Raw genomic sequence first — 21,176 nt, 5'->3', positions numbered from 1 at the left:
CTTTAGCTAGCTTGCATGTTCTAATTTGTAGCCTATTATGCTCACTTTTCTCTTGCTATTTTTTTATTTTACAATTACAGTTAATTGGACGGGCCGGGCCGGTCCCGGACATAACGTGCACAACGTGCATAACGGGCTGGATTTTTTTGGGCCCGATCTAAGCTCTACCAAATACCTATCAAAGTTGGTGACGTATTCAATATTTGTTGTCGCTCTCTCCTCCCATTGCTGAAGATGAAGTGGATGAGCCATAGCTGTAATGCAACGTGAGTGTTTACTAATGCTAAGCCCGCCAGAAGCCACAGAGGTGTCATTTTTGTCTTACTTCTAAATATAATAGATATATCACATTTCCCGCTCAATCTGTTGTAAACAAAAGATGTAAAAGATGTAACACACGCCTGTGCAGATAGGATGCAGTGATCAGAAAACGGGTTACTGGTATTTATCATGTATACAGGGATATGAATAACCGGGATACTAAAGACCTTGTAAACACAGTTAATGGCCTCTTGTGGCTTGCTGCTTAAGTATATACCTGATGGCCTGACACAATATTCATTCATTCATTCATCTTCTAACCGCTTCATCCGCTTCATCCTCTTGAGGGTCGCGGGGGGGCTGGAGCCTATCCCAGCTACATCGGGCGAGAGGCGAGAGGCAGGGTACACCCTGGACAGGTCGCCAGACTATCGCAGGGCTGACACATAGAGACAAACAACCATTCACGCTCACATTCACACCTACGGACAATTTAGAGTCTTCAATTAACCTAGTCCCCAAATCTGCATGTCTTTGGACTGTGGGAGGAAGCCGGAGTGCCCGGAGAGAACCCACGCTGCCACGGGGAGAACATGCAAACTCCACACAGAAGGGCTCCAACGCCCGGGATCGAACCGGCAACCCTCTTGCTGTGAGGCGAGAGTGCTAACCACCACACCACTGTGCCGCCCTGACACAATATTGTAGGTAATAATTGAATGACGTCATTGACACACAAACAGAGAAACACAGCAACCTGCTTTCATCTCATTTCTCCTGTTTCTGTTGCTGTTCATTCACTGGAACCTGAGAGGTGTATAGCCCCTTTTCCACTGCAGGAACTTTAATCAATTACCCGGGATTTTGAAACACCTTGGCGCGTTTCCACCAAAATTCCCGGGAAAAAAAACTTTCCCTCAACCTCAAATTTTCCCTGTACCTAGTAGGCGGGTAGGACTTTTCAGATTCCCCGGAATTCTTGAGGGACGGGGCTGTGTGCTGAAGAACGCTGATTGGTGGAATACACACTTCCAGCTTTCTGCACTTTATTTACTTTTTACTTTTATTTAATTTCTACAAGCTTCACTTCGTTTGTTTTTTAAGAATGGGTACCGAAACCCAGTACTAAATTAGCCCCAGAGCTAAATTATCAAAGACCGTAGTACTGATAAGCGCTAACAGTATCAGTTCTCCTCTGCCTCTGTGCCGGCGCTGATCTCCCCCACATCCACACACACACACACACACACACACACACACCCCTAAACGACACAGTAACTGCTGAACAGCCAAGCAGCCCCGGTGGGAACAAAGTGAAGATAACACAAAAAATACTTGAATGGACAGCAGCTACACTCGTTCCTGTAAGTGGCATTAACCCTTAGCGAGTAAGAAGCCAATACTTTATCAATACGTAGTGTTCAGCAAGCATGAACATGTAGACATGTAGACAGCGATATTCAATATGCTCCATCCACAGTCTCTCATCCATTGACAATAACGTTATGTCTTACACACTGATTTAGACAGCACGCTAGTGTGGCTGATATGGAATTGTTACTAATTTAAAATCACAGCTGTCTGTATGTAGACTAACTTAGTTTGACACTTATCTTAAAATACTTTTAAACTTAGCTGCTGGCTGAGACAAACAGCCGCTCCTCTCTCTACCAGCACTAATGTTACCATGTTACCAGCCAATAAGCTGGTGGAGCTAAATATAGGGCACCTGCCGAATCATCTTCGTCATCAGCCTGATTTGAATACATTTTCCAGAACTTTGAGTTGCAGTGGAAACGCAAACCACAGAGATTACCAGGAATTCTTTTACCCAGGTAAATAAATTCCTGGAAATAAAAGTTCCCAGAAATGGTGGTGGAAAAGGGGCTTTTATGAAAGGAGAGAATGGGAGATACTGCCATGTGATGAAGAAAAGAGAGAAAGTGGGAGAGAGGGACTGTTGTTTGTTCCAGCAGGAGCATCCAAGACCCCCTATCTAAAAGCTTTCTTCTCCTCCTCTTCCTCCTCCCCTCATCCCTCTCTCTGCCCAAGGAGAGTATCCCATGTACATCCCTCCATCACTGCTCAACAAACTGCTTCACTAAAACCACATTCCACTGCACTGATTTCTACCTGCCTGCCTTTCAAATGGATTCTCTCTTCCTCTCATTGTGCATGTTCATCTGTCTTTTCTTAACCACTCATCTTGCAGGCTAGGTTTCATAGACTGCTGCAAATGATACCTGACTTGTTTCAGTTTCATAGGTTGGACTCAACCTAATGAGTTTGTTGTTTTTGAGAGTACATTGTAGTTAAGGATAATTACTTGAATGGTAAATACAAATAAATAACTGGTTACAACAAAAGTCAATATCACAAAGCAAATTTCGTGGGCTAATCAACTACATTTAGGCTTCATCTTAGAGTCTTGTTCTGGGTCTGGTACCCGCGGGTATCCCTGGTCTGTTTTAAAAGATTTGGGTGTAAAGGCTCATTTATATTTCCTTTACATACAAAAATAGATGCGTCCATTTCAAACATTGTAAATGTCTCTGTCCAGAATCAAAAGTTTCACACATCAGCAAATGATGCAACGGTCAAGGAGGCCGTAACAGTACACCTTTAAGAGGCAGTGCTGTAGACAACCATCCGTGCAGCCATATGACGTTACGTCCCGACATGTAGATAGAGGATTCTTTTCACTATCAATTTCTTCAGTTTTGCAATTATTTAAATTTCTTCGTCTCGTCTCTCTCTACGCTACACTGCCTCCATCTCTGGTGGCACTACTCCGTTTTGTCCGTTTCTTTTGTTAAGCTATTAGTGAATGGAAGGCTCCACCAGTCTCCGTTTCTGAATCTAAGGATGAACGTAAACAAGCCCTGAGATGCAGCTTGCAGTCCCACATGACTTGTTACATGACATGTTTAAGCTCCGTCTCTCTTTGTCTCTATATACAGTATTTGAAAGGCACAAAAACTGAATTGGATCATGCACAAGCGCACACACACACATACAGTACAATGACATATGACTCAATGACAACGTGGGGGAGTCTAACACACAAACCTAATAACCAGCGTTGGGCTTATTACTCTAAAAATTTCATATATTACTCACTACTGGTTATTCTTTTAAAAGTAATGTTACTTTAATGCTCCCTGCCAACAGTAATTTGTAACACTAGTACTTTTCCATCACACCCCATAAAACTGGTAATTGCTTATCTCTCCTAAATTCAGATGTGTGCCTCTGTGTGAATGTCAGGGTAATCAGCAAATGATTGTTTTTATTTTTTAACGTGGAGGTCTTTAGTTGCCTGTGACCAGTATTTTCCCAAGGCACTGCCTGAAAGATGGAGAGTCACTTATGGAGCAATATTTCATCCACAACATCTCCAACCACAAGCTTTATTACTTTTTTGTAGCCTGCAGCTGTCCATGAGAAAAGGTGCAAAGAGTGAGTTCAGGTAGTTCTACTACCTGCAGCAACAATGTTCTTGTCATCTTTCCTCCCAATAAAATTAAAGTAATGGAAATATTTTCAACTGCTATAGGGCAAGCTGTTCTATCTTCCAAACTAGCTTGCTGCTTTGTGATGTGCCTGTGCAGTGCAACGATTACATAAATGAGTCAATGTGCTGAATAGCCAAGCAGGCCCAACAACAGAGCAGATGGCTGGCTGGTTCCACCCTGTGGACTGACACACAGCAGGCTACACAGGGACCAATGCATAATCTCAGCAGAGCTCACCCTGGCAGCCTCCCGAAGCTGCTCTGTGCACAGTTCCTGTTCATACTCATAGGGAAATTGTTACTGATGATGCAAAAGCTGAAAAAGTCTAGCGCTGCACATCAAAAGAAGCTGGTCCCAGTTCTGTGCATACACAGGGAGCTTTTCTAGAAGCATTTCTCATGTATCTGCATCAGCATTGTATCTGATGAAATTTTAATGATCACTTTGGGAAAATGGGATCATTGCTGAAATGTTCAGAGGAAATATGAGAATCATGAAGAATGTAAAAATATGAAAATAAATTATGCAAAATAATTGCAGTAGAACACAAAGAGAACAACACGATGAATGATTTTGTGCCGCACCTCCATTACATTTGGGGAATCACAAGAGACAGTCTGAATAGAGAAAATCAAAGCAGAAAAATTAGATATGCTGACTTTTAAGCCCAGTATACACTGTGTGATTTTGGTCTGTCCCAGATGAAAGACGACCAACGTGAAAGAAACGTGGTGATGTCTTTGGTCGTGGCTCTAAAACGGTATATCGCACAGTGAGAGAGGTTCAAGAATGGCTGTTGTTATGGTCTTGGAATCAAACACAGAATTTTGGGATGACCAGTCACTGTGTGATGACTACCACTTACATCTACTTACTGACCAATATGCAGCACTATGCATACTGCAATATGCAAATGCAGCATGAAATTATGCACTAATCAGCACAACAATGCTAAACACTATTAGATGCCAAAAAATACACTTCGTGTAAAGAGAGCTTCATTACAAAATTGGCATGCCAAGTTGGCCTAATATCCCCAGCCACAACTGCATGCACATTCTCCTCCTCAGACTTTTTTGACACAGATAAATGCCACCACAATGAGGGCTTGATTCCTTTTTGTTTTCATTTCCACTACAGCAGTGTAGATGGATGATGCACGCTGATGACATTTTGTTCTTGCGTATTGAGTTGAAAACATCTGGGGCTTTAGCCTTGAAGTGGGAACAATTTTTTACCCGTGGGTAATTTTTAAATAATTCCCTGTTAAACACGTAATTTTAACGTATTTTGACAAAGAATTTTGACAAAGAATGAGCAGTGGTCTTCTATTATTGGGCTGCCCAAATTGTTGGAAACCTGAACGTCCCCCAGCTGGGGGACTCTGAGAATGACTTTGCAAACAAAGTGTGAAACAATGCACTGATCATGAAAAATATAGTGATGTTGCACATCAAATTAAATAGCAGAACCTGGGCTACAAGGCTGCAGTACAATAGCAATGAAAAAAAGCAAACTTTTTTTGTTGTTGTTTTTCAGTTTCAGTTATACATTGGGGGGGACATTTTGGGCATATCTGAACATTGGGGGGGGACGTGTCCCCTTCAATGTATATAGTGACTACTGCCCTGATAGTTAGAAGATTTTTACTGCTTTACCTTAATGTCAGGCAGTGATTCCTGATGGAAAAAAATGAGGCCATTCTATTGCTCTATTCAAGGCCAGACTCCATTGAGAAAAACAATGATTTAACATCACTGAACACAGGGGCTGCAGGTCTACCTCTGCCTCGATCAGTTAGTTATTGTGCAACTTTGGTGAATCTGAGCTAACCCTTTTATGAAAAAGTCACACAATAACAAAAACTAACTGATAAAGTAGTTGTAGCCCAACAGCTCCTGTGTTCAGAGAGCTAAAAGTACTGTTGTTTTTTTTCAGTGGAGTCTGGTGGCTTTGATGAGAGCACAGATTAAGAACTGATGATGTTAATATCTACCCCACTACAATTGTCTGATGGACAGCTGTCTGATGGACAGGTAAAGCAGTGAAAATATTCTGAATATAATGTACATTTAAACTGATGGATTTTTTTAGGTGTTATATATGTTTTGTTGCCAACCCCTCCACAGCAGTAGATTGCTTAGCTTCCATGTTGGACTCCAGCCTGCTTCCCCAAACTGGGATTGTGCTGAATGACATCTACTGTATGTGATACACTATGGATAAGTACTAGAGCTTAGATTGGGCCCAAAAAAATCCAGCCCGACCCCACCCGAGCCCGTGCATCTTCTGTCCGGACCTAGCCCGGCCCGTCCCTTTAACTGTAATTATGAGCCCGAGCCCGGTTTAAACCCGACATTTTTTTAAGGACACGAACGTGGACATTGAAGGCTGACTCTCGTCTTTCTTTCCATCGCAAGCCTTCATCATGTGCCTCTGAAGTGTCCAGGTCCCTGTCTTTATGCTGTCATATACCAGCATCTACCCCCCCCCCCCCCCCCCCTCCAAGGTGTGATAAGTAGTTGGTTCCATAGCCTAGGTCTATCATGAGGAGCCTGACTCGTCCGAGCCCGAGGATAGTGGCGGGAAATTACGGCCAGGTCGGGTCCGGGTCGGGTTCGGGCAGAGAATCTAAGCTCTAATAAGTACCTCAGTACCTCTGAACTATCCCACATGCCCAGCTGGTAACACAGGCTTATAAATCTGTAGTCTCAAACTTTCCATCGTTGTATTCACAAGCTGGTCAATTTCCTTCTAATCAAAGAACAAGATATTCTCTAAGATAGTCTCCTCTGGTTCTACCTGCACTCTCCTCATTTGAATGCCTGGCTTTCAAATCCAAACCCCTCCCTTCCCTACAACAGTACTACTTATCTACAGACCACCCAAACCAAACTCAGCCTTTATTTCAGAGATACAAGACCTCCTTACAACTTTTTGTCTTGTTTTTGTTCCACATCGACACATTTTTACAAGTACTGAATTGTCTAATCTCAGTCAGCATGTTCATGCCCCCACACATGCTAAGGGGCACATCCTAGATCTGGTCATCTCTGATTCCCCTTCCATTTCAAACCTTCAAGTATATGACCTTGGTATCTCAGACCATAAAGTTGTTTCTCTGGAAGTACCATTTCTGCCTCCCCCTTCCAAGCCTGAACGTCAAATCCATCTTTGCAACATTAGAAACATCAATCCTGATGCCCTGTCCTCAGATCTCCTGAATCTTGCCTCTGCCGGCTTAACATCAACTAATGAATCAGTGGACTACTACAACCTATCGCTCAGTGATCTCCTAGACCTCCATGCCCCCTTAAAAACCAGAACAGTGTCCTTTTCACGCTCAGCACCTTGGTACACCCCCGAGCTGCGGAGACTTTAGGCTGCTGGCCGTGCCCTCGAGCGACGTGCTAAAACATCAGGTCTCTCTGTCCATAGGCTAGCATTCCAAGACCACCAAAAAGCCTATGGAAAGTCTCTCAAAGATGCACGGTCTAAATTCTACTCCAACATCATAAATAGCAGTCCTGGAAATTCCAAGCAGCTTTTTTCTACTATAAATCAGCTCCTTAAACCCCAGACTCAAACACACTCTGAACACTCCGAGGACCACTGCAACAAATTCCTCACCTTTTTCAAAGCCAAGATTTACACCATCCACTCTCATCTCTCCAGTTATCCTCCCTACAGTCCGGCCATGTTCCACCTGCACTCAAAACTGCTGTCATTAAACCTATTTTCAAGAAACCCTCCCTTGACCCGGAAGTCCTAGCCCACTATAGGCCCATCTCTAACCTCTCTTTTATTTTGAAGGTGCTGGAAAAGGTTGTTGCAGCTCAGCTTCAGGACCATCTGCGATTACACAGCCTGTACGAAACATTCCAGTCAGGTTTTCATTCAGCTCACAGCACAGAAAGAGCTCTGGTCCGTGTCATGAATGACCTTCTGATGACTGCTGATGCTGGCTCTCCATCCCTCCTTATCCTTCTTGACCTGACAGCAGCTTTCGACACTGTTGATCACCTCATCCTCCTCAAACGCCTCCATGATGATATTGGACTCTCAAACTCCGCCTTGGACTGGTTCACTTCTTACCTCTCTGAGAGGACACAATTAGTCAGCTTGGGAGCTGCAAGGTCTCAAACCCTCCCTGTTACGTGCGGTGTCCCTCAAGGATCTGTCCATGGCCCACTTCTATTCATTATATACATGCTGCCCCTTGTCACTTGACAGTGCGGGATTTCTTTCCACTCCTACGCTGATGACACTCAGCTGTATCTCAGGACTGACCCAACCCCTTCAGCTGCTCTACCATCCTCATCTTCACCTCTGTCCACACTCACCAACTGCTTGGAGGAGATAAAGGCATGGATGAGTCATAACTTTCTCCAACCCAACTATTCCAAATCCGAAGCCATACTTATTGGCACCCCTCATCAGGTCCAGTCATCTTCTATAACCACCATCAGCTTCTCTGGTCAGGACATCTCCCTTTAATCTACAGTTACCAACTTTTTTCACCTTAAGAACATAGCTAAACTCCATCCCTCTCTCATCCTTTCCGATGCAGAGAAACTAGTCCATGCCTTTGTCTCCTCCAGGCTGTATTACTGCAACGCCCTTCTAATTGGAATTCCTGGCAAAAGTATGCAAAAATTACAACTTATTCAGACCAGTGCTGCTAGGATCCTGAAGAAAGTCAGAAAACGCGAACACATCACACCTGTACTCCCCACGCTTCACTGGCTCCCCATCTCCGCCAGAATCAACTACAAACTTGCTCTCATCACCCATCAGTGTATGCATGGAAATGCCCTGGATTATATAATGAATTACTCACCCAGCAAGCCTCAAACCGTAATCTACGCTCCCAAAACCAGTACCTTCTCCACCTCCCCAGAACCAAGACCGTGCCTTTGTTCTGCTGCCCCTCGTCTCTGGAACTCTCTACCCGGCCACCTCAGAGCCCCACAGACAGTGGATGCCTTTAAGAGAGGCTTAAAAACTTTCCTTTTTAAAGAAGCTTTTAACTCGGCCCAGGACTCTTTAAATTTGTTTTTATAATGTTTTAATGATCTACCTTTTTACTGTTTACTGTTTTACTGTGTGCTGTAGCACTTTGAGATTTTTCATAAATGAAAAGTGCTTTATAAATCAAATTTACTGTTATTATTATTATTATTAATGCAGCCTCTCACCTTTTGTACTGATAATCAAGAGGAAGTTTAATTTCCATCAGAGCACTGAAAGTTTTTACTACATAATGAACATGACTTTTACTTCCTGAACCCTGACATGACTCCTCCCACTTTGCAGATTAATTACCTCAGACTTGACAAGGCATTTTATCTGTCTGTTTACACTGTCTGTAAAGAGGAGTGGTATTTCCCATAACTAGCTAGTTGATTTTGATTAAATTGGTGTAAGGCCTCTTTACATATTGATTCTGCATCCACAAATTCATTCAAATACATTCTCCTACTGTTATTTGTTAAATATTACTATATAATAATACGTACATCTTTGAACAATTGTACAACCTATGTGTATGCTATGTGTATTGTTTGTGTTTCTCTTTATATGGCTACAGTAACTGGCAAGCTATTTAGCTGTCTTTGTGTACTCGTCTGTAGATGGATACTGCAGTCATAATGCTAACAAGAGAAAAGATGCCATCTCTCACTTGGTCATTCATTCATTCACTTCTGTTTATTTGCATATTCTGTTCAATTCATCCTCTGTATCTGCTGAGGAATCTATCATTATTCTATCTATTCACCAGTTTCATATATTTCTCCTCCCATACCTGTTCATCCATCTACAGAGACTGTTTAAGGTGTGTGTGTTTGAGGGACAAAGTGGAAGTTGAACCAACAGCTACCACAAACATTTCTTGAAAATGTAACCCATCAGTGCTGTAATGTTACCTCCAGGACTTTTCCGGTAATATACTTCTTGCAGCTCTCGCACTGGATACCAAACATGGCGTGGTAGTCCATCTCACAGTAGGGGATTCCATCCCTAATAAAACAACACAGGGCAAGTCAGCAGATCAGCACAGAGCATCAGATCCACATCACATCTGTCAGGAGACTACTACAGAGCCTTACAGTCCTCCATACAGCATGTCTGAGCTGAAAGCACTCAGCAGGTGCTTTTGCCGTAGACATCCCAACCATGATAACTTTATACCTCCATAATTTGCAAACTGCTGCTTAGTGCCATAGTAGTAGCACTAGTAGCATATTATGAGATAAATATACAGTTTCTTTGTCTGTCAGAGCAGCCTCTACTCAGTTCTCTATTTGTACTGCAACTGGCTCTATAGTACTGGATTTGTGCTGGAACAAGAAACTGTGACAGAGAACACTTTTATTTTCTATAAAATACCAAGAATTATCGCCTTGCGGTTGTATGCCTCTGCGCACCAGTCAAGTTTCTCTTCTCTGTGAGAACATGGATGTCTTCACACCCACAAGATTTATATAGTCACCACAGGTTTAAGGTGGACACCCAAGATAAGTGTAAGTTTAAGTACCTGACCAAATATTTCCCCTTCTGTTCCTGAGATATGATGTTGAATAATGGCCAGAAAAGTGTTTTATGACTCTCTGTGTTAACCTAACTCAATATAGGTCACAGCAGAGAAACAACCAGGAAATGGGACATTGCGATCACAGTGTATGGTGTTGTCATAACTACTAGGCCACTGAATGCCTCTGTGGATTTCCTTTCCAGTTATATCATAATCATAATTTCATAAGTGAAATTGCTGGAGTAAGCTGGAGAAATTAAAACATAATAATTCGTTATGCACATGTTAAGATAAGATACACCTTTATTGATCCCACAGTTGAGAAATTCCAGTGTTACAGCAGTCAAGAAGAAAGAGTCAGATTAAACATTTAAAAAAATTAAAATTTTAAAACTAGGCATGCAAAAAAAGAAATAATAATAATCATGAACAGTGGATAAAAGAGCATATTTAGTGCAAAGTGATTGTATGTGCAAAAAACAACAACAAGGATGATAATAATGCTTAATTTGGTGCCCATAAAGTGGTGCAGTTCATTGCGAGCAGTGCTGGTTGTGTAGTCTGACAGCAAAAGGCAGGAAGGACCTGCGATAGCGTTCCTTCACACACTGGGTGAATCAGTGTTTTGCTGAAGGAGCTCTCCAGAGCTTTTATCTCCTCCTGCAGGGGGTGGGCGTCGTTAGTCCTCAGAGATGACAGCTTGGCTCTCATCCTCCTTTCCCCCACTACCTGCACAGAGTCCAGAGAGTATCCCAGGACAGAGCTGGCCTTCTTGATCAGCTTGTTGAGTCTCTTTTCGTCTGCAGCTGAGATGCTGCTGCCCCAGCAGACCACCCTGTAAAAGACGACTGATGCCACCACAATGTCAAAGAAGGTCTTCAGGAGCGCCCCCTGCACTCCAGAGAACTGAGCCGCCTCAGCAAGTAGAGTCTGCTTTGGCATTTTCTATACAGTGCTGTAATATGATCAGTCCAGTCCAGTTTATTGTTCAGATGAACATCCAGGTACTTATATGATGTCACCATCTCATTGTTCTTTCCCCAGAAATCCACCACCAGCTCTTTGGTTTTCCCAGAGTTGATCTGATGGTGGTTCCTCAGGCACCAGTCCACAAAGTCCTGGTTCAGTTCTCTGTACTCCCTGTTGTCCCCATCTGTGATGAGGCTGACTATGGTCGTGTCATCAGAGAACTTCTGCAGATGACAGGTGGGGGTGTCGTATAAAATGTCTGCAGTGTAGAGGGTGAAGAGGAACGCCACCAGCACCGTCCCCTGCGGGGCCCCCGTACTGCAGACAACCAAGTCCAATACACAATCCTGGGTCCTGACATACTGTGGCTGGTCTGTGAGGTAGTCCAGGATCCAGGATGTGAGGTGATAAGCCACTCCTATGCGCTCCAGTTTTTCCCTCAGAAGCAGAAACTGTATGGGGTTGAAAGCGTTGGAGAAGTCAAACAACATCATTCTCACAGCTTCCAGGCTTCTCCAGGTGATAAAGAGCTCTATGCAGGAGGAAGATGACGGTGGCGTCCACCCCAATGCCAGGCTGGTAGGCAAACTGCAGCAGGTCCACTGAAGGGCCTGCTGCGGGGTGGAGACAAAACAAGACCAGCCACTCCAGAGTCTTCATGAAGTGTGATGTTAATGCCACCGGTCTGAAGCTGCTGAAGTCCTTGGGGTGCAGACTCTTGGGCACAGGAACCACGCAGGATGTCTTCCACAGCTGTGGTACTCTCCCAAGCCTCAGGCCCAGGTTGAAGATGGTTTCACCTATCCCACACTGTTGGTCTGTGCAGGACTTCAGGAGCCTGGAGCTGATGCCGTCTGGACCCGCAGCCTTCCTCGTCTTTATCCTCCTGAGCTGATCTCTCACCTGACAGGTAATGAAGGACAAGCTGGAGCAGAGGGGCTGTGTGCTGGGGGGCGGAGGTGATGAGGTGGGGGGAGGAGTAGGGGGTGGTGAGATGTCTGGGGGAGCAGGGTGGTGGAGGTGTTGAAGCAGTGTGCCAGGAGTGTAGGTGGGAGGGAGGGTGAAGCTGAGGATGAGAGGGGTTGCAGCAGCAATGTCTGGGCTGGGGAGGGGCAGACTGATCAAATCTATTGAAGGACAGATTCAGATCATTCACCCACTTCTGGTCGCCTCTGGCCTGGGAGTCTGGTTGTTTATGTCCTGAGATGGTTTTCAGACCTCTCCAGACTCCGCTGCTGCAGCTGTTCCTACATCTTCTTTTTATATCCTTCCTTTCCCAGCCTGACGTTTCTCCATAGCTCCTTCTGCACAGCCCTCAGCTCCTCCTTGGTTGGAGTTAATAACTCTGCACCTCTCCTTCAGATCTGGAGTAATCCAGGGTTTGGTGTTGGAGAAGCAGCGCACAGTCCAGGGGGGTACGGTGCTTTCCACAAAGAAGTTTATGTAGTCCGTAATACATGATGTCAGTCTGTCAATGTCCTCCCCATGGTAATCGCTGAGTGGTCCTAGGTGTAAGCAATGAAGCCACAACTGGACGCCGGGTCCCCGCACACGATCATGTCCATAGAAAAATAGGAGAAAGACCGCTATGAAGAAAGAGGTCTTCATCTCCGTACCAAAACAAAACATAAGTGCTAACTAACTAATCTGAAAAAAAAACTCTAAGTGAGAAAGTTAATTGAAGAAGAAGAAGAAGAAGAAGAAGAATACTTTATCAATCCTTGCGGAAATTATGTTGTCACAGCAGCAGTGTATCCCTCAGGCAACACACACACAAGACAATAATGAACACAAACAAGGCAATAATGATAAAAAGTAATACAGCATGATGGACAAGTAAAAAGGAGCAGGAGTAGATTAATAGGTACTGTGCATTAGCTACTGAGCATTAAAAAGTCTGATGGCCGCAGGCAAGACGGACCTCCTGCTACACTCAGTCCTACACTGCAGTGGTATCAGCCTGTGGTTGAAAGTGCTGTGGCTAAACACCTTCAGGTTGTGCAATGGATGAGAGGCATTTTTTAATATACACTTCAGTTTTCTGAGCATCCTTGCCTCAGCCACCTGCTGAACTGAGTCCAGCTCAGCTCCAATGGTAGAGCCTGCCTTCTTTACAAGTTTGATGAGCTTGTTTCTGTCTCTGGCACAGGCTCCTTCTCCCCAGCACACCACACCAAAGAAAAGTGCACTGGCCACACAGTTTGATAAAATGTGTACAGAAGAGGTCTGCAGATATTAAAAGACCTCAGCCTTTTCAAAAAGTACAGGCAGCTCTGACCTTTTTTGTACACTGCCTCCAAGTGGCAAGACCAGTCCAGATTATCATCCAGCTGCACTCCCAAATACCAGTAGCTGGTGACAACCTCCACATCTGTACCTTGAATGCTGACTGGGGCTGGACCAGGCCTCCTCTGGCGATAATCAATGACCATTTCCTTGGTCTTGGAAATGTTCAGCTGAAGGTGGTTGATGTTGCACCAGTCGACAAAGTCGCTAATTGTACCCCTGTACTCCTCCTCACATCCTCCCTCTACACATTCGACCACTGCTGAGTCATCAGAAAACTTCTGAAGGAAGCGGGCTCCTGTGTTGTATTGGAAGTCAGATGTGTAGATTGAGAACAAGAAGGGAGACAGGACTGTTCCTTGTGGGGCACCAGTGCTGCTCAGGAGTTTGCTGGAGACAAAATTCTTCATCCTGACGTACTGTGGTCTACAGGTGAGGTAGTCCATGGTCCAGTCAACCAGCGCTGATTCCACATTCATCTTCCTCATCTTCGCACCAAGCAGCAGTGGCTGGATCGTATTGAAGGCACTTGGGAAATCAAAGTACATGATCCTCACAGTTGCATTGAGGGTGTCCAGGTGGCTGTTGGTCCTCTGCATCATATAGATGAGGGCATCATCCACTCCAATGCGAACTGTAGGGGGTCCATGGGTCTTAAATAGGAGAGGACAAGCCCCTCAAGGGTCTTCATTATATGTGAAGTGAGAGCTACTGGCCTATAGTCACTGGAGTCAACAGGGAGTCTCTTCTTAGGGACAGGAACTATGCATGATGTTTTCCATAGAGAGGGGATCTTTTGTTGTTTCAGACTCAGGTTGAAGAGGTGTGAGAGGATGTTACATATGCTTTTCCAGTCTGGTCTGGAAAAGGTCTGTCCAATTCCCTCTTCACCTGTGATGGCTGGAGTGTTGTGGATGAGTCACTGATAGGGAGAGACTGATCCGATGAACAGGTATGAACTGAAGGGGACAGACTATGAGTACAGATGGCTTGTTTTCCCTCCTCAATCCTCACCTTCAGTTCCTTCTGTATTGCCTTTGCTCTGTCCTTACTGCCCTCCCTGAAGGCCTTTATCTTTTGATTTAGCAAGCCTTTCAGGCTGCTAGTGATCCATGGCTTGTTGTTGGGGAAACATTTAATCACTCTACTCGGTACACAAATATCGGCACAGAACTTGATGTAATCTATAATGCTGTCAGTTAGTCCTTCAATGTCATCCCTGTGTGCCTCACAGAAGACATCCCAGTCTGTGAGATCTAAACAAGCCTGTAGGGATCCCTCTGCTTCCTGGAACCAGCGTTTAACTGTCCTGGTGGTAATAGGTATCCTTCTAACAACAGGATTGTATGTGGGAGAGAGGTGGACAAGATTGTGGTCAGAACCACCAAGAGGGGGCGGTGCAGTTGATTTATATGCATCTCTTACATTACCATAAAAAAGATTAAGTGTCTTATTTCCTCTCGTAGGACAGTCCACAAACTGTTTGAAGGTGGGAAGTGTGCAGCAGAGGGATGCATGGTTAAAATCCCCGGAGAGGAAAATAAATGAGTCTGGATATCTGGCTTGTATTCTCGCAATAGTCACGTGAACTACGTCACAAGCCATATCAGCGTGGGCAGAGGGTGGAATGTAAACAACAATGGCGATAACTAGTGTGAACTCCCGTGGCATGTAATAGGGTCTTAAACTAACTATAAGAGTTCAGTGTCCTTGTTACAAACCTGCTCCTTGATTGCAGTGTGCCCTGGTTTACACCACCTGTTGCTGATAAGTAAAGCAAGCCCCCTGTCTTTTCCTCTTGCCACTTGCTTTGATATCCCTGTCCGCTCGTATCGTTAGGAAGTCCCTGGTGTTGGTGTTAATCTCCGGGATACAGTCCTTCAGCCATGTCTCAGTCAGGCACATCAGACTGCACTCCGGTAGATTTTTTGGCTTCTGACGACAGTTTCGAGCTCCTCCATCTTGTTATTCATGGGCCGAACATTTCCCATGATAACAGATGGAAGGGCCGGTTTGTAAGATACCTTCCATATTCTCTCCCTCTGTCTCCTATTCCGTATCGCCCCAGCACGCGTCCCCCAGCGTTTCCTCTTTAACAGCTCTGTCGGAATGTTGTGTCTTGTCCCGATATGTTTTGTAAAAGGAGCCAGGTCTAGGAGCTCCTTTCGGGAGTAAACAATTGCCGGCTGACTCCACTGCTCCGCTTGGAGAATTCCCCCGAATATCAGGCAAACCAAAAGTGGTCTGATCAACTCCATTTCCCCTTAACTAGGCCCCTATGCTCCTCGGAAACTGTGTATTTTAAAATGAAAAACTAAACAAATGTCTAAAACTTAAAAACTAAGAACATAAAACATGTCTAGAGCATAAAAACAAGCCAAACTCAAACATGCACTGGAGCTGCTGTGACAGGCTGCCGCACTACCGGAAATTGAATTGAAGAGAAATTGAAAAAAGCTCAACGGTGAGCAGGAGCTGCTGTAACAGGCCACTGGGGGCGCCATCTTTTGAGACCAGTGCAGTGTTCATTAATAAATAGGTCTCAATGACCTTCTGATAACATTCTAGGTCTCACCAAAAACTTGCCTTCATTAAAGGATGCTGCACAGATTAGGGTGTTTTTATACTCAATCTCGGCTTGTCCCACGAGATTCTCTCTGGTAAGCAGCAGTCCTCATAAATTGGACATTATTTAGTCAGCTAACAATTGAAGGATTGGTTAGACTTGAATTACCTCATATGTACAGTAGCCATGATAGTTAATGATGCTTTAGATGTTGCTGTTAAGAAGCTCGGAATTCTAAAACATGGATACCTCACACACACCTTCAACCTGGATGCACAGAAGACCTATACTATCAGCACAGTTTTGCAGCACAGTGAAGTTGACCTTTTGGATATAAATGCCATTACTACATCACTTTATCTCATTTGACATGCATGTGAAATTTTGTCCTAATTTGCATGAGAACTCTTGAGATATGGCCAAAAACATGTTTATTGAAGTCAAAGTGGCCTTAACATTTGACCATCAAAATCTAATCAGCTCGTTGTTGAGTCCCAATGGCTGTTTGTGACAAGTCAAGGCGTTCTTGAGATATCTTGTTTATAAGAATAAGACAGACACGAGTTACAGTGGCCTTAACCTTTGACCACTAAAGTCTAATCAGCTTATCGTTGAGTCCAAGTGGAATTTTGCCTGAAATTTGAAGAAATTCCCTTAAGGTGTTCTTGAGATATTGCGTTCACAATAATGGGATGGACAACCCGAAAACATGCCTCCAACGACAGCTATTACTGAGGCATAAATGCGAAATGCCAGTGGACGAAGACTCAACTTGAGCACAGATAGAGTTTCACTAACTGAATATAAAAAAAAAGGTCTCAGGTTTTGATTCATTGGGTGATAGTAAGTATTGTGACAGCCAACACTAACCGTCTGATAATGGATTAAAATGCAGGAACGCTTGACATGGAGGTGATAGTATTACCAGGGATGCAAACAGGTGTATGGTCAAAAAGGAGAGAGCTTGTCGAAGCGAAATTCTGAATATTAAAATACACAAACACTAATTTGGAAGAATATTGTGTATTCCAAAACAGAACAAATCCACTGAGCCATCATGACCATCTTGCTAGAGGTCCAAATCTTTATACATTTCTTCATGCTCTTTACATTGAACGAAGCAGGTAGATTGACCTACTAAAAATAACATGTCAGTTTCAAACTAAGAGCCATCTGAATATACTGGGGCAAGTGCCCTTAAGTGTTGGATAATAGTTTTTACATTTGGACTGTATGATTAAAAAAAGAAAAAGAAATTGTGAATATCAAAATACACTAACACTCAATTTCCCTCATTCTGCAAATGAACAAAGTTGAATATTTCAGCAAAACTACCAAAACAGAGTGCAGTTCAACCTACCTCTTTCCACAATTTCTTTTTTTATACCAGCTACAAGGTACTTGCTCACTCTGGAATTGATATAAAATGCGGAATGTTTATGGAATGTTTGAGTTGTTTGGTATGAAAATGACAACCTTAAAAATAGCCAGAGGCCACTGTATTAGTTAATCTATATATATATATGTATATATATATATATATATACTATCATGCATTTATATATATGTAGAGAAAGGCGACGTTTAGAGAGCAAGCCCAAATAAGCAACTCCACTTTAGAAACAAAAAAAAGCAAAAAAATGCAACCCGCGATACCAATATTTGTAATTGACTTTACAAAATAACAAGCCCAAAGTCGTTGCTTATAAGCGGACCTGACAACCCTGTCCTATGCATAGCGCTCTATGATCTTTGATCCAGCAGCGCATCATCCAATAGTCTCGCGTGACCAGCCTCCCTTACTTCAGAATGGGAGTCTGGGGACATTCGTCTTTTGTTTTGTAATAGAAATGGGCCATAGGTTCGGCACGTGTGTTACATGTAACAGAGATGTTGCAGCTCTGCAATATAGCTGAATCAAATGAAATCATATCCATTTTAATCTCTTCTTGCAATGCACTGAACACTTCCTTTTCTGTTGTATTATGGACAACAATTCGGGGAACAGCAATTCCGGTGTGGGCGGGTGTAAGGCAAAGCTAATCAGCTGTTGGTTGAGGAAGTATGGAAGTACACAGATTTGGATCCAATCACATCACTGTCGCTGGGAGCCAGCTCTAGTTCTATTACAACTTTCCTATGGGAATGTCCACAGACGACAGACTCAGCCAGCGTGCTGACGTCATCGCCGTCTGTGTAAGAGACTAATCATCCAGATGAAAGCAAGTGGTTCACGCTTGTGCACACACTACACAGTTTTTGGTGCAGCAGCATTGTCATCTGCTCATTTCGTTTGTGTGCACGGAATCATTAATCAGACTCTTCCACGCCAACTCCCCCAAAAAAACTCCTTGGATCTACACGATTCCCACAAGTCACCCAAATTGACGTGACAAAAAGCGAGAGTCGCCGAAAAGCGAGCTGTTTGCATCCCTGTATTACGAAAAAGAGTTATAGCAATGTATATTACAACCATTATGACTTACTTGCTGATGTACTCCGCATTGAGCACCTTGTTGCAGACTTTACATTTGAAGCAGCCCAGGTGCCAGTGCTTGTCCAGTGCTACCAGAGACTGTTCATTCTTAAATTCCTTCCCACAGCCACAGCAGTCTGCAGAGACATGATGGGAGATTAGTGATTTAATGAGAAATGAAACTAACTAACTAACTTTACTTTCTCTATGTGGAAGAGTTCCCTTTACAGTACTTTGGTTTCATTAAGCAAAAGGACAAAATGAACATTTTGTCATTTTGGTTTTCCTGAGAGTGGAATGACATCATTTTACTAAAGTGCCAATATAAGGGATGGAAAAAAAATACCAGCCTGACGAATCATAGTTTTCAGGATCCTAAAGTTTGCTTTTGGCATGATTTATGCTTTTGAGAGACAGACATAAACAAAGTACTGACTGTGGACAGCCTGTATGGGTGCAGGGCTGTTGGCAGGGAGGGGCTGGGTACACTTTTGGCAAATACACTCCTTCCCATTAAATGTCACTCGGTCGCCAGCTGGGAATGGCTGTCTGTGAACAGAAAACAGATACAATATCACAACATCAGAAGAGGGCTTTAAATAAAATATGCTTTGTGCTTCCCAAAGTTATTCTATAGCTCTGAATCAACAATTAGACCATCACTAGACGCGCCTTTTTTTAGGTGGCTCAGCAGCTTTATAAGGTAAGATGTCACTGCTGACAGATAAGGAAAATCCTCACACTCCTAAATGAGTTGTCTGATTTGATTCCTACTAAGCTTATAAAAGCTTATAAAAGTTTATGAGTCTAAATACCCCAGCAAAAGTTTCATAACATTTAAGCTTTTCAACAGGTTAAGTTAAACAGGTTTGGACCCAAACACAGATACAGAGGATGGGGCAGCAGGAAAAGGTTTAATGTGAAAAGGCTTACAGCCAGGAGCTGACATGTAATGAGTTCATTCAAACCAAGAATGCGAAATGCTTGGAAGAAACTAAACTCTAGTATCTCTCTAAACTCTAGTAGCATGCTGGAATGCTTAAAATAAACAAAATAAGAACTCAAAACTCTAGGAAAATTCTACTGACTGGAAGAGATGCAGACAACGAACTGACAATGAACAAATTATCTGGGCAGGGAGTGACTGATTGGGAAGTGACAACAGGTGAGCAGGAGGTGAGGTGACTGCAGTGGTAATAAGATGAAACTTATCAGGGCAGACAATCAAGACTGGAGGGGGAAAAATCTGTCAAAATCTAGAAAATAAAATCCTCACGATTATGAAACCGGTGAAAACAAGGACAGATTATACTTATAACTTCAAGACATATGCCTGACTGTCTTAGACAATAAGTATGAGGGCCTCTGGTCATAGTGCAAGACGATGACATTTATAAGTGTTATTTTATTTTTGGGGATATTGTCATGGTGAATAAATTTTCCCGGTTTGTATGGAAGAACTTTACTGGCCTGCAAAGAGCCATCCACCACCTTTGGAACGACCTGTGAGCCAAGCCTGATCTTCACTGGATATATTTATATGAATGCTACTTTTCTACTATTGTGGAATAAGCTGCTGCCCACTTAATGTTAAAATAGTCTATCTGATAAGGGGTTACATGGTATAGTCTGGTTAATCCCAGTATGCAAAAATATGTTAGGGTGCACTGATTAGAGTATGCAAAAACATGGTAGGGTATGTTATTCGGAGAATGCAATAACATGTTAGGGTGCATTATTCAGAGTACGCAAAAACATGTTAGGGTGCGTTAATTGAAGTTTTTCCAAAACACATTAGGGCATGTTAATTGGAGTATGCCAAAACATGTTAGGGTACGTCAAAGCATCCAGGACTGCATGTGAACAGGAATATTAGTGGAATATTCATTTTTATAAGCTTAGTAGGAATATAGTCTTTTGCGGAAAAAAGGCAAAAAAACCAAATATTTTGTGCAAGTTAAAGTGCTCAGTGTTGGACATCACTAATACTCTTGTGGCTGAATGGGAGCAACTCCCAGATTCCAACATCTGGTGCAAAGGCTGCCCAGAAGACTGGAGGGTGTTATTGCAGCAGGTTAATGCCAGTGGTTCTGGAATGAGGCATTCAACTATCATATCATGTTCAGGTGTGACCAAGACATACATTAAGTTTTACAAGATGTTGAGAGCTTATCTTTTTATGAGACAAAGTTATCCACTTAAGAGTTTAAGAGTTTTCTTGAAGGTGGCATCTAGTGCACTACTGAAGAAGTAATCATTAAGGCACATTGCCACTGGCTTTAACATTCAGACATGGAAGTGTGGGGCTGGTGTTGTTTACATGTTGTCAGTATATGTGTCATCATGGCAAAATGTGCTCCTGGAGACACCCACTGTAGTAGGAACTACTACAGAAGCCATTTTGAGTGTTTGTGTCTGTGGCTAAATTTAGTCACTGCAATAGCATCACAACTGTGCAAGATACAGTCACAAAACTTTACAAGAGTGTAGTTGAGATGACAATGAAGCCCAAGTTTGAAAATGGGTATGGTCCGAGCAACGGTGCCTCTAATAGCGGGGTAAGAAGTA

The 21,176-nt window shown here is 43.2% G+C and overlaps 1 protein-coding gene across 3 annotated transcripts in view; it reads right to left on the bottom strand.

The window, feature by feature from the left end:
• The window catches only part of ablim2 (actin binding LIM protein family, member 2), a 247,952-nt gene that overhangs the window by 95,432 nt on the left and 131,344 nt on the right, over positions 1–21,176 (bottom strand). For all 3 annotated transcript variants that reach the window (XM_049568831.1, XM_049568830.1, XM_049568829.1), the window contains 3 exons: positions 19,045–19,157; positions 18,619–18,745; positions 9,704–9,797 (listed from right to left, as the gene is read on the bottom strand). In XM_049568831.1, the coding sequence (XP_049424788.1) occupies positions 9,704–9,797; positions 18,619–18,745; positions 19,045–19,157 (334 nt within the window). The remainder of the gene's footprint in view (positions 1–9,703; positions 9,798–18,618; positions 18,746–19,044; positions 19,158–21,176) is intronic.

Source organism: Epinephelus fuscoguttatus, linkage group LG23, assembly GCF_011397635.1.
Source record: "Epinephelus fuscoguttatus linkage group LG23, E.fuscoguttatus.final_Chr_v1".
NCBI classification, from domain to species: domain Eukaryota; kingdom Metazoa; phylum Chordata; class Actinopteri; order Perciformes; family Serranidae; genus Epinephelus; species Epinephelus fuscoguttatus.
Note: the sequence above shows the minus strand (reverse complement) of the source record. Positions and strands in the feature narration are given on the sequence as shown.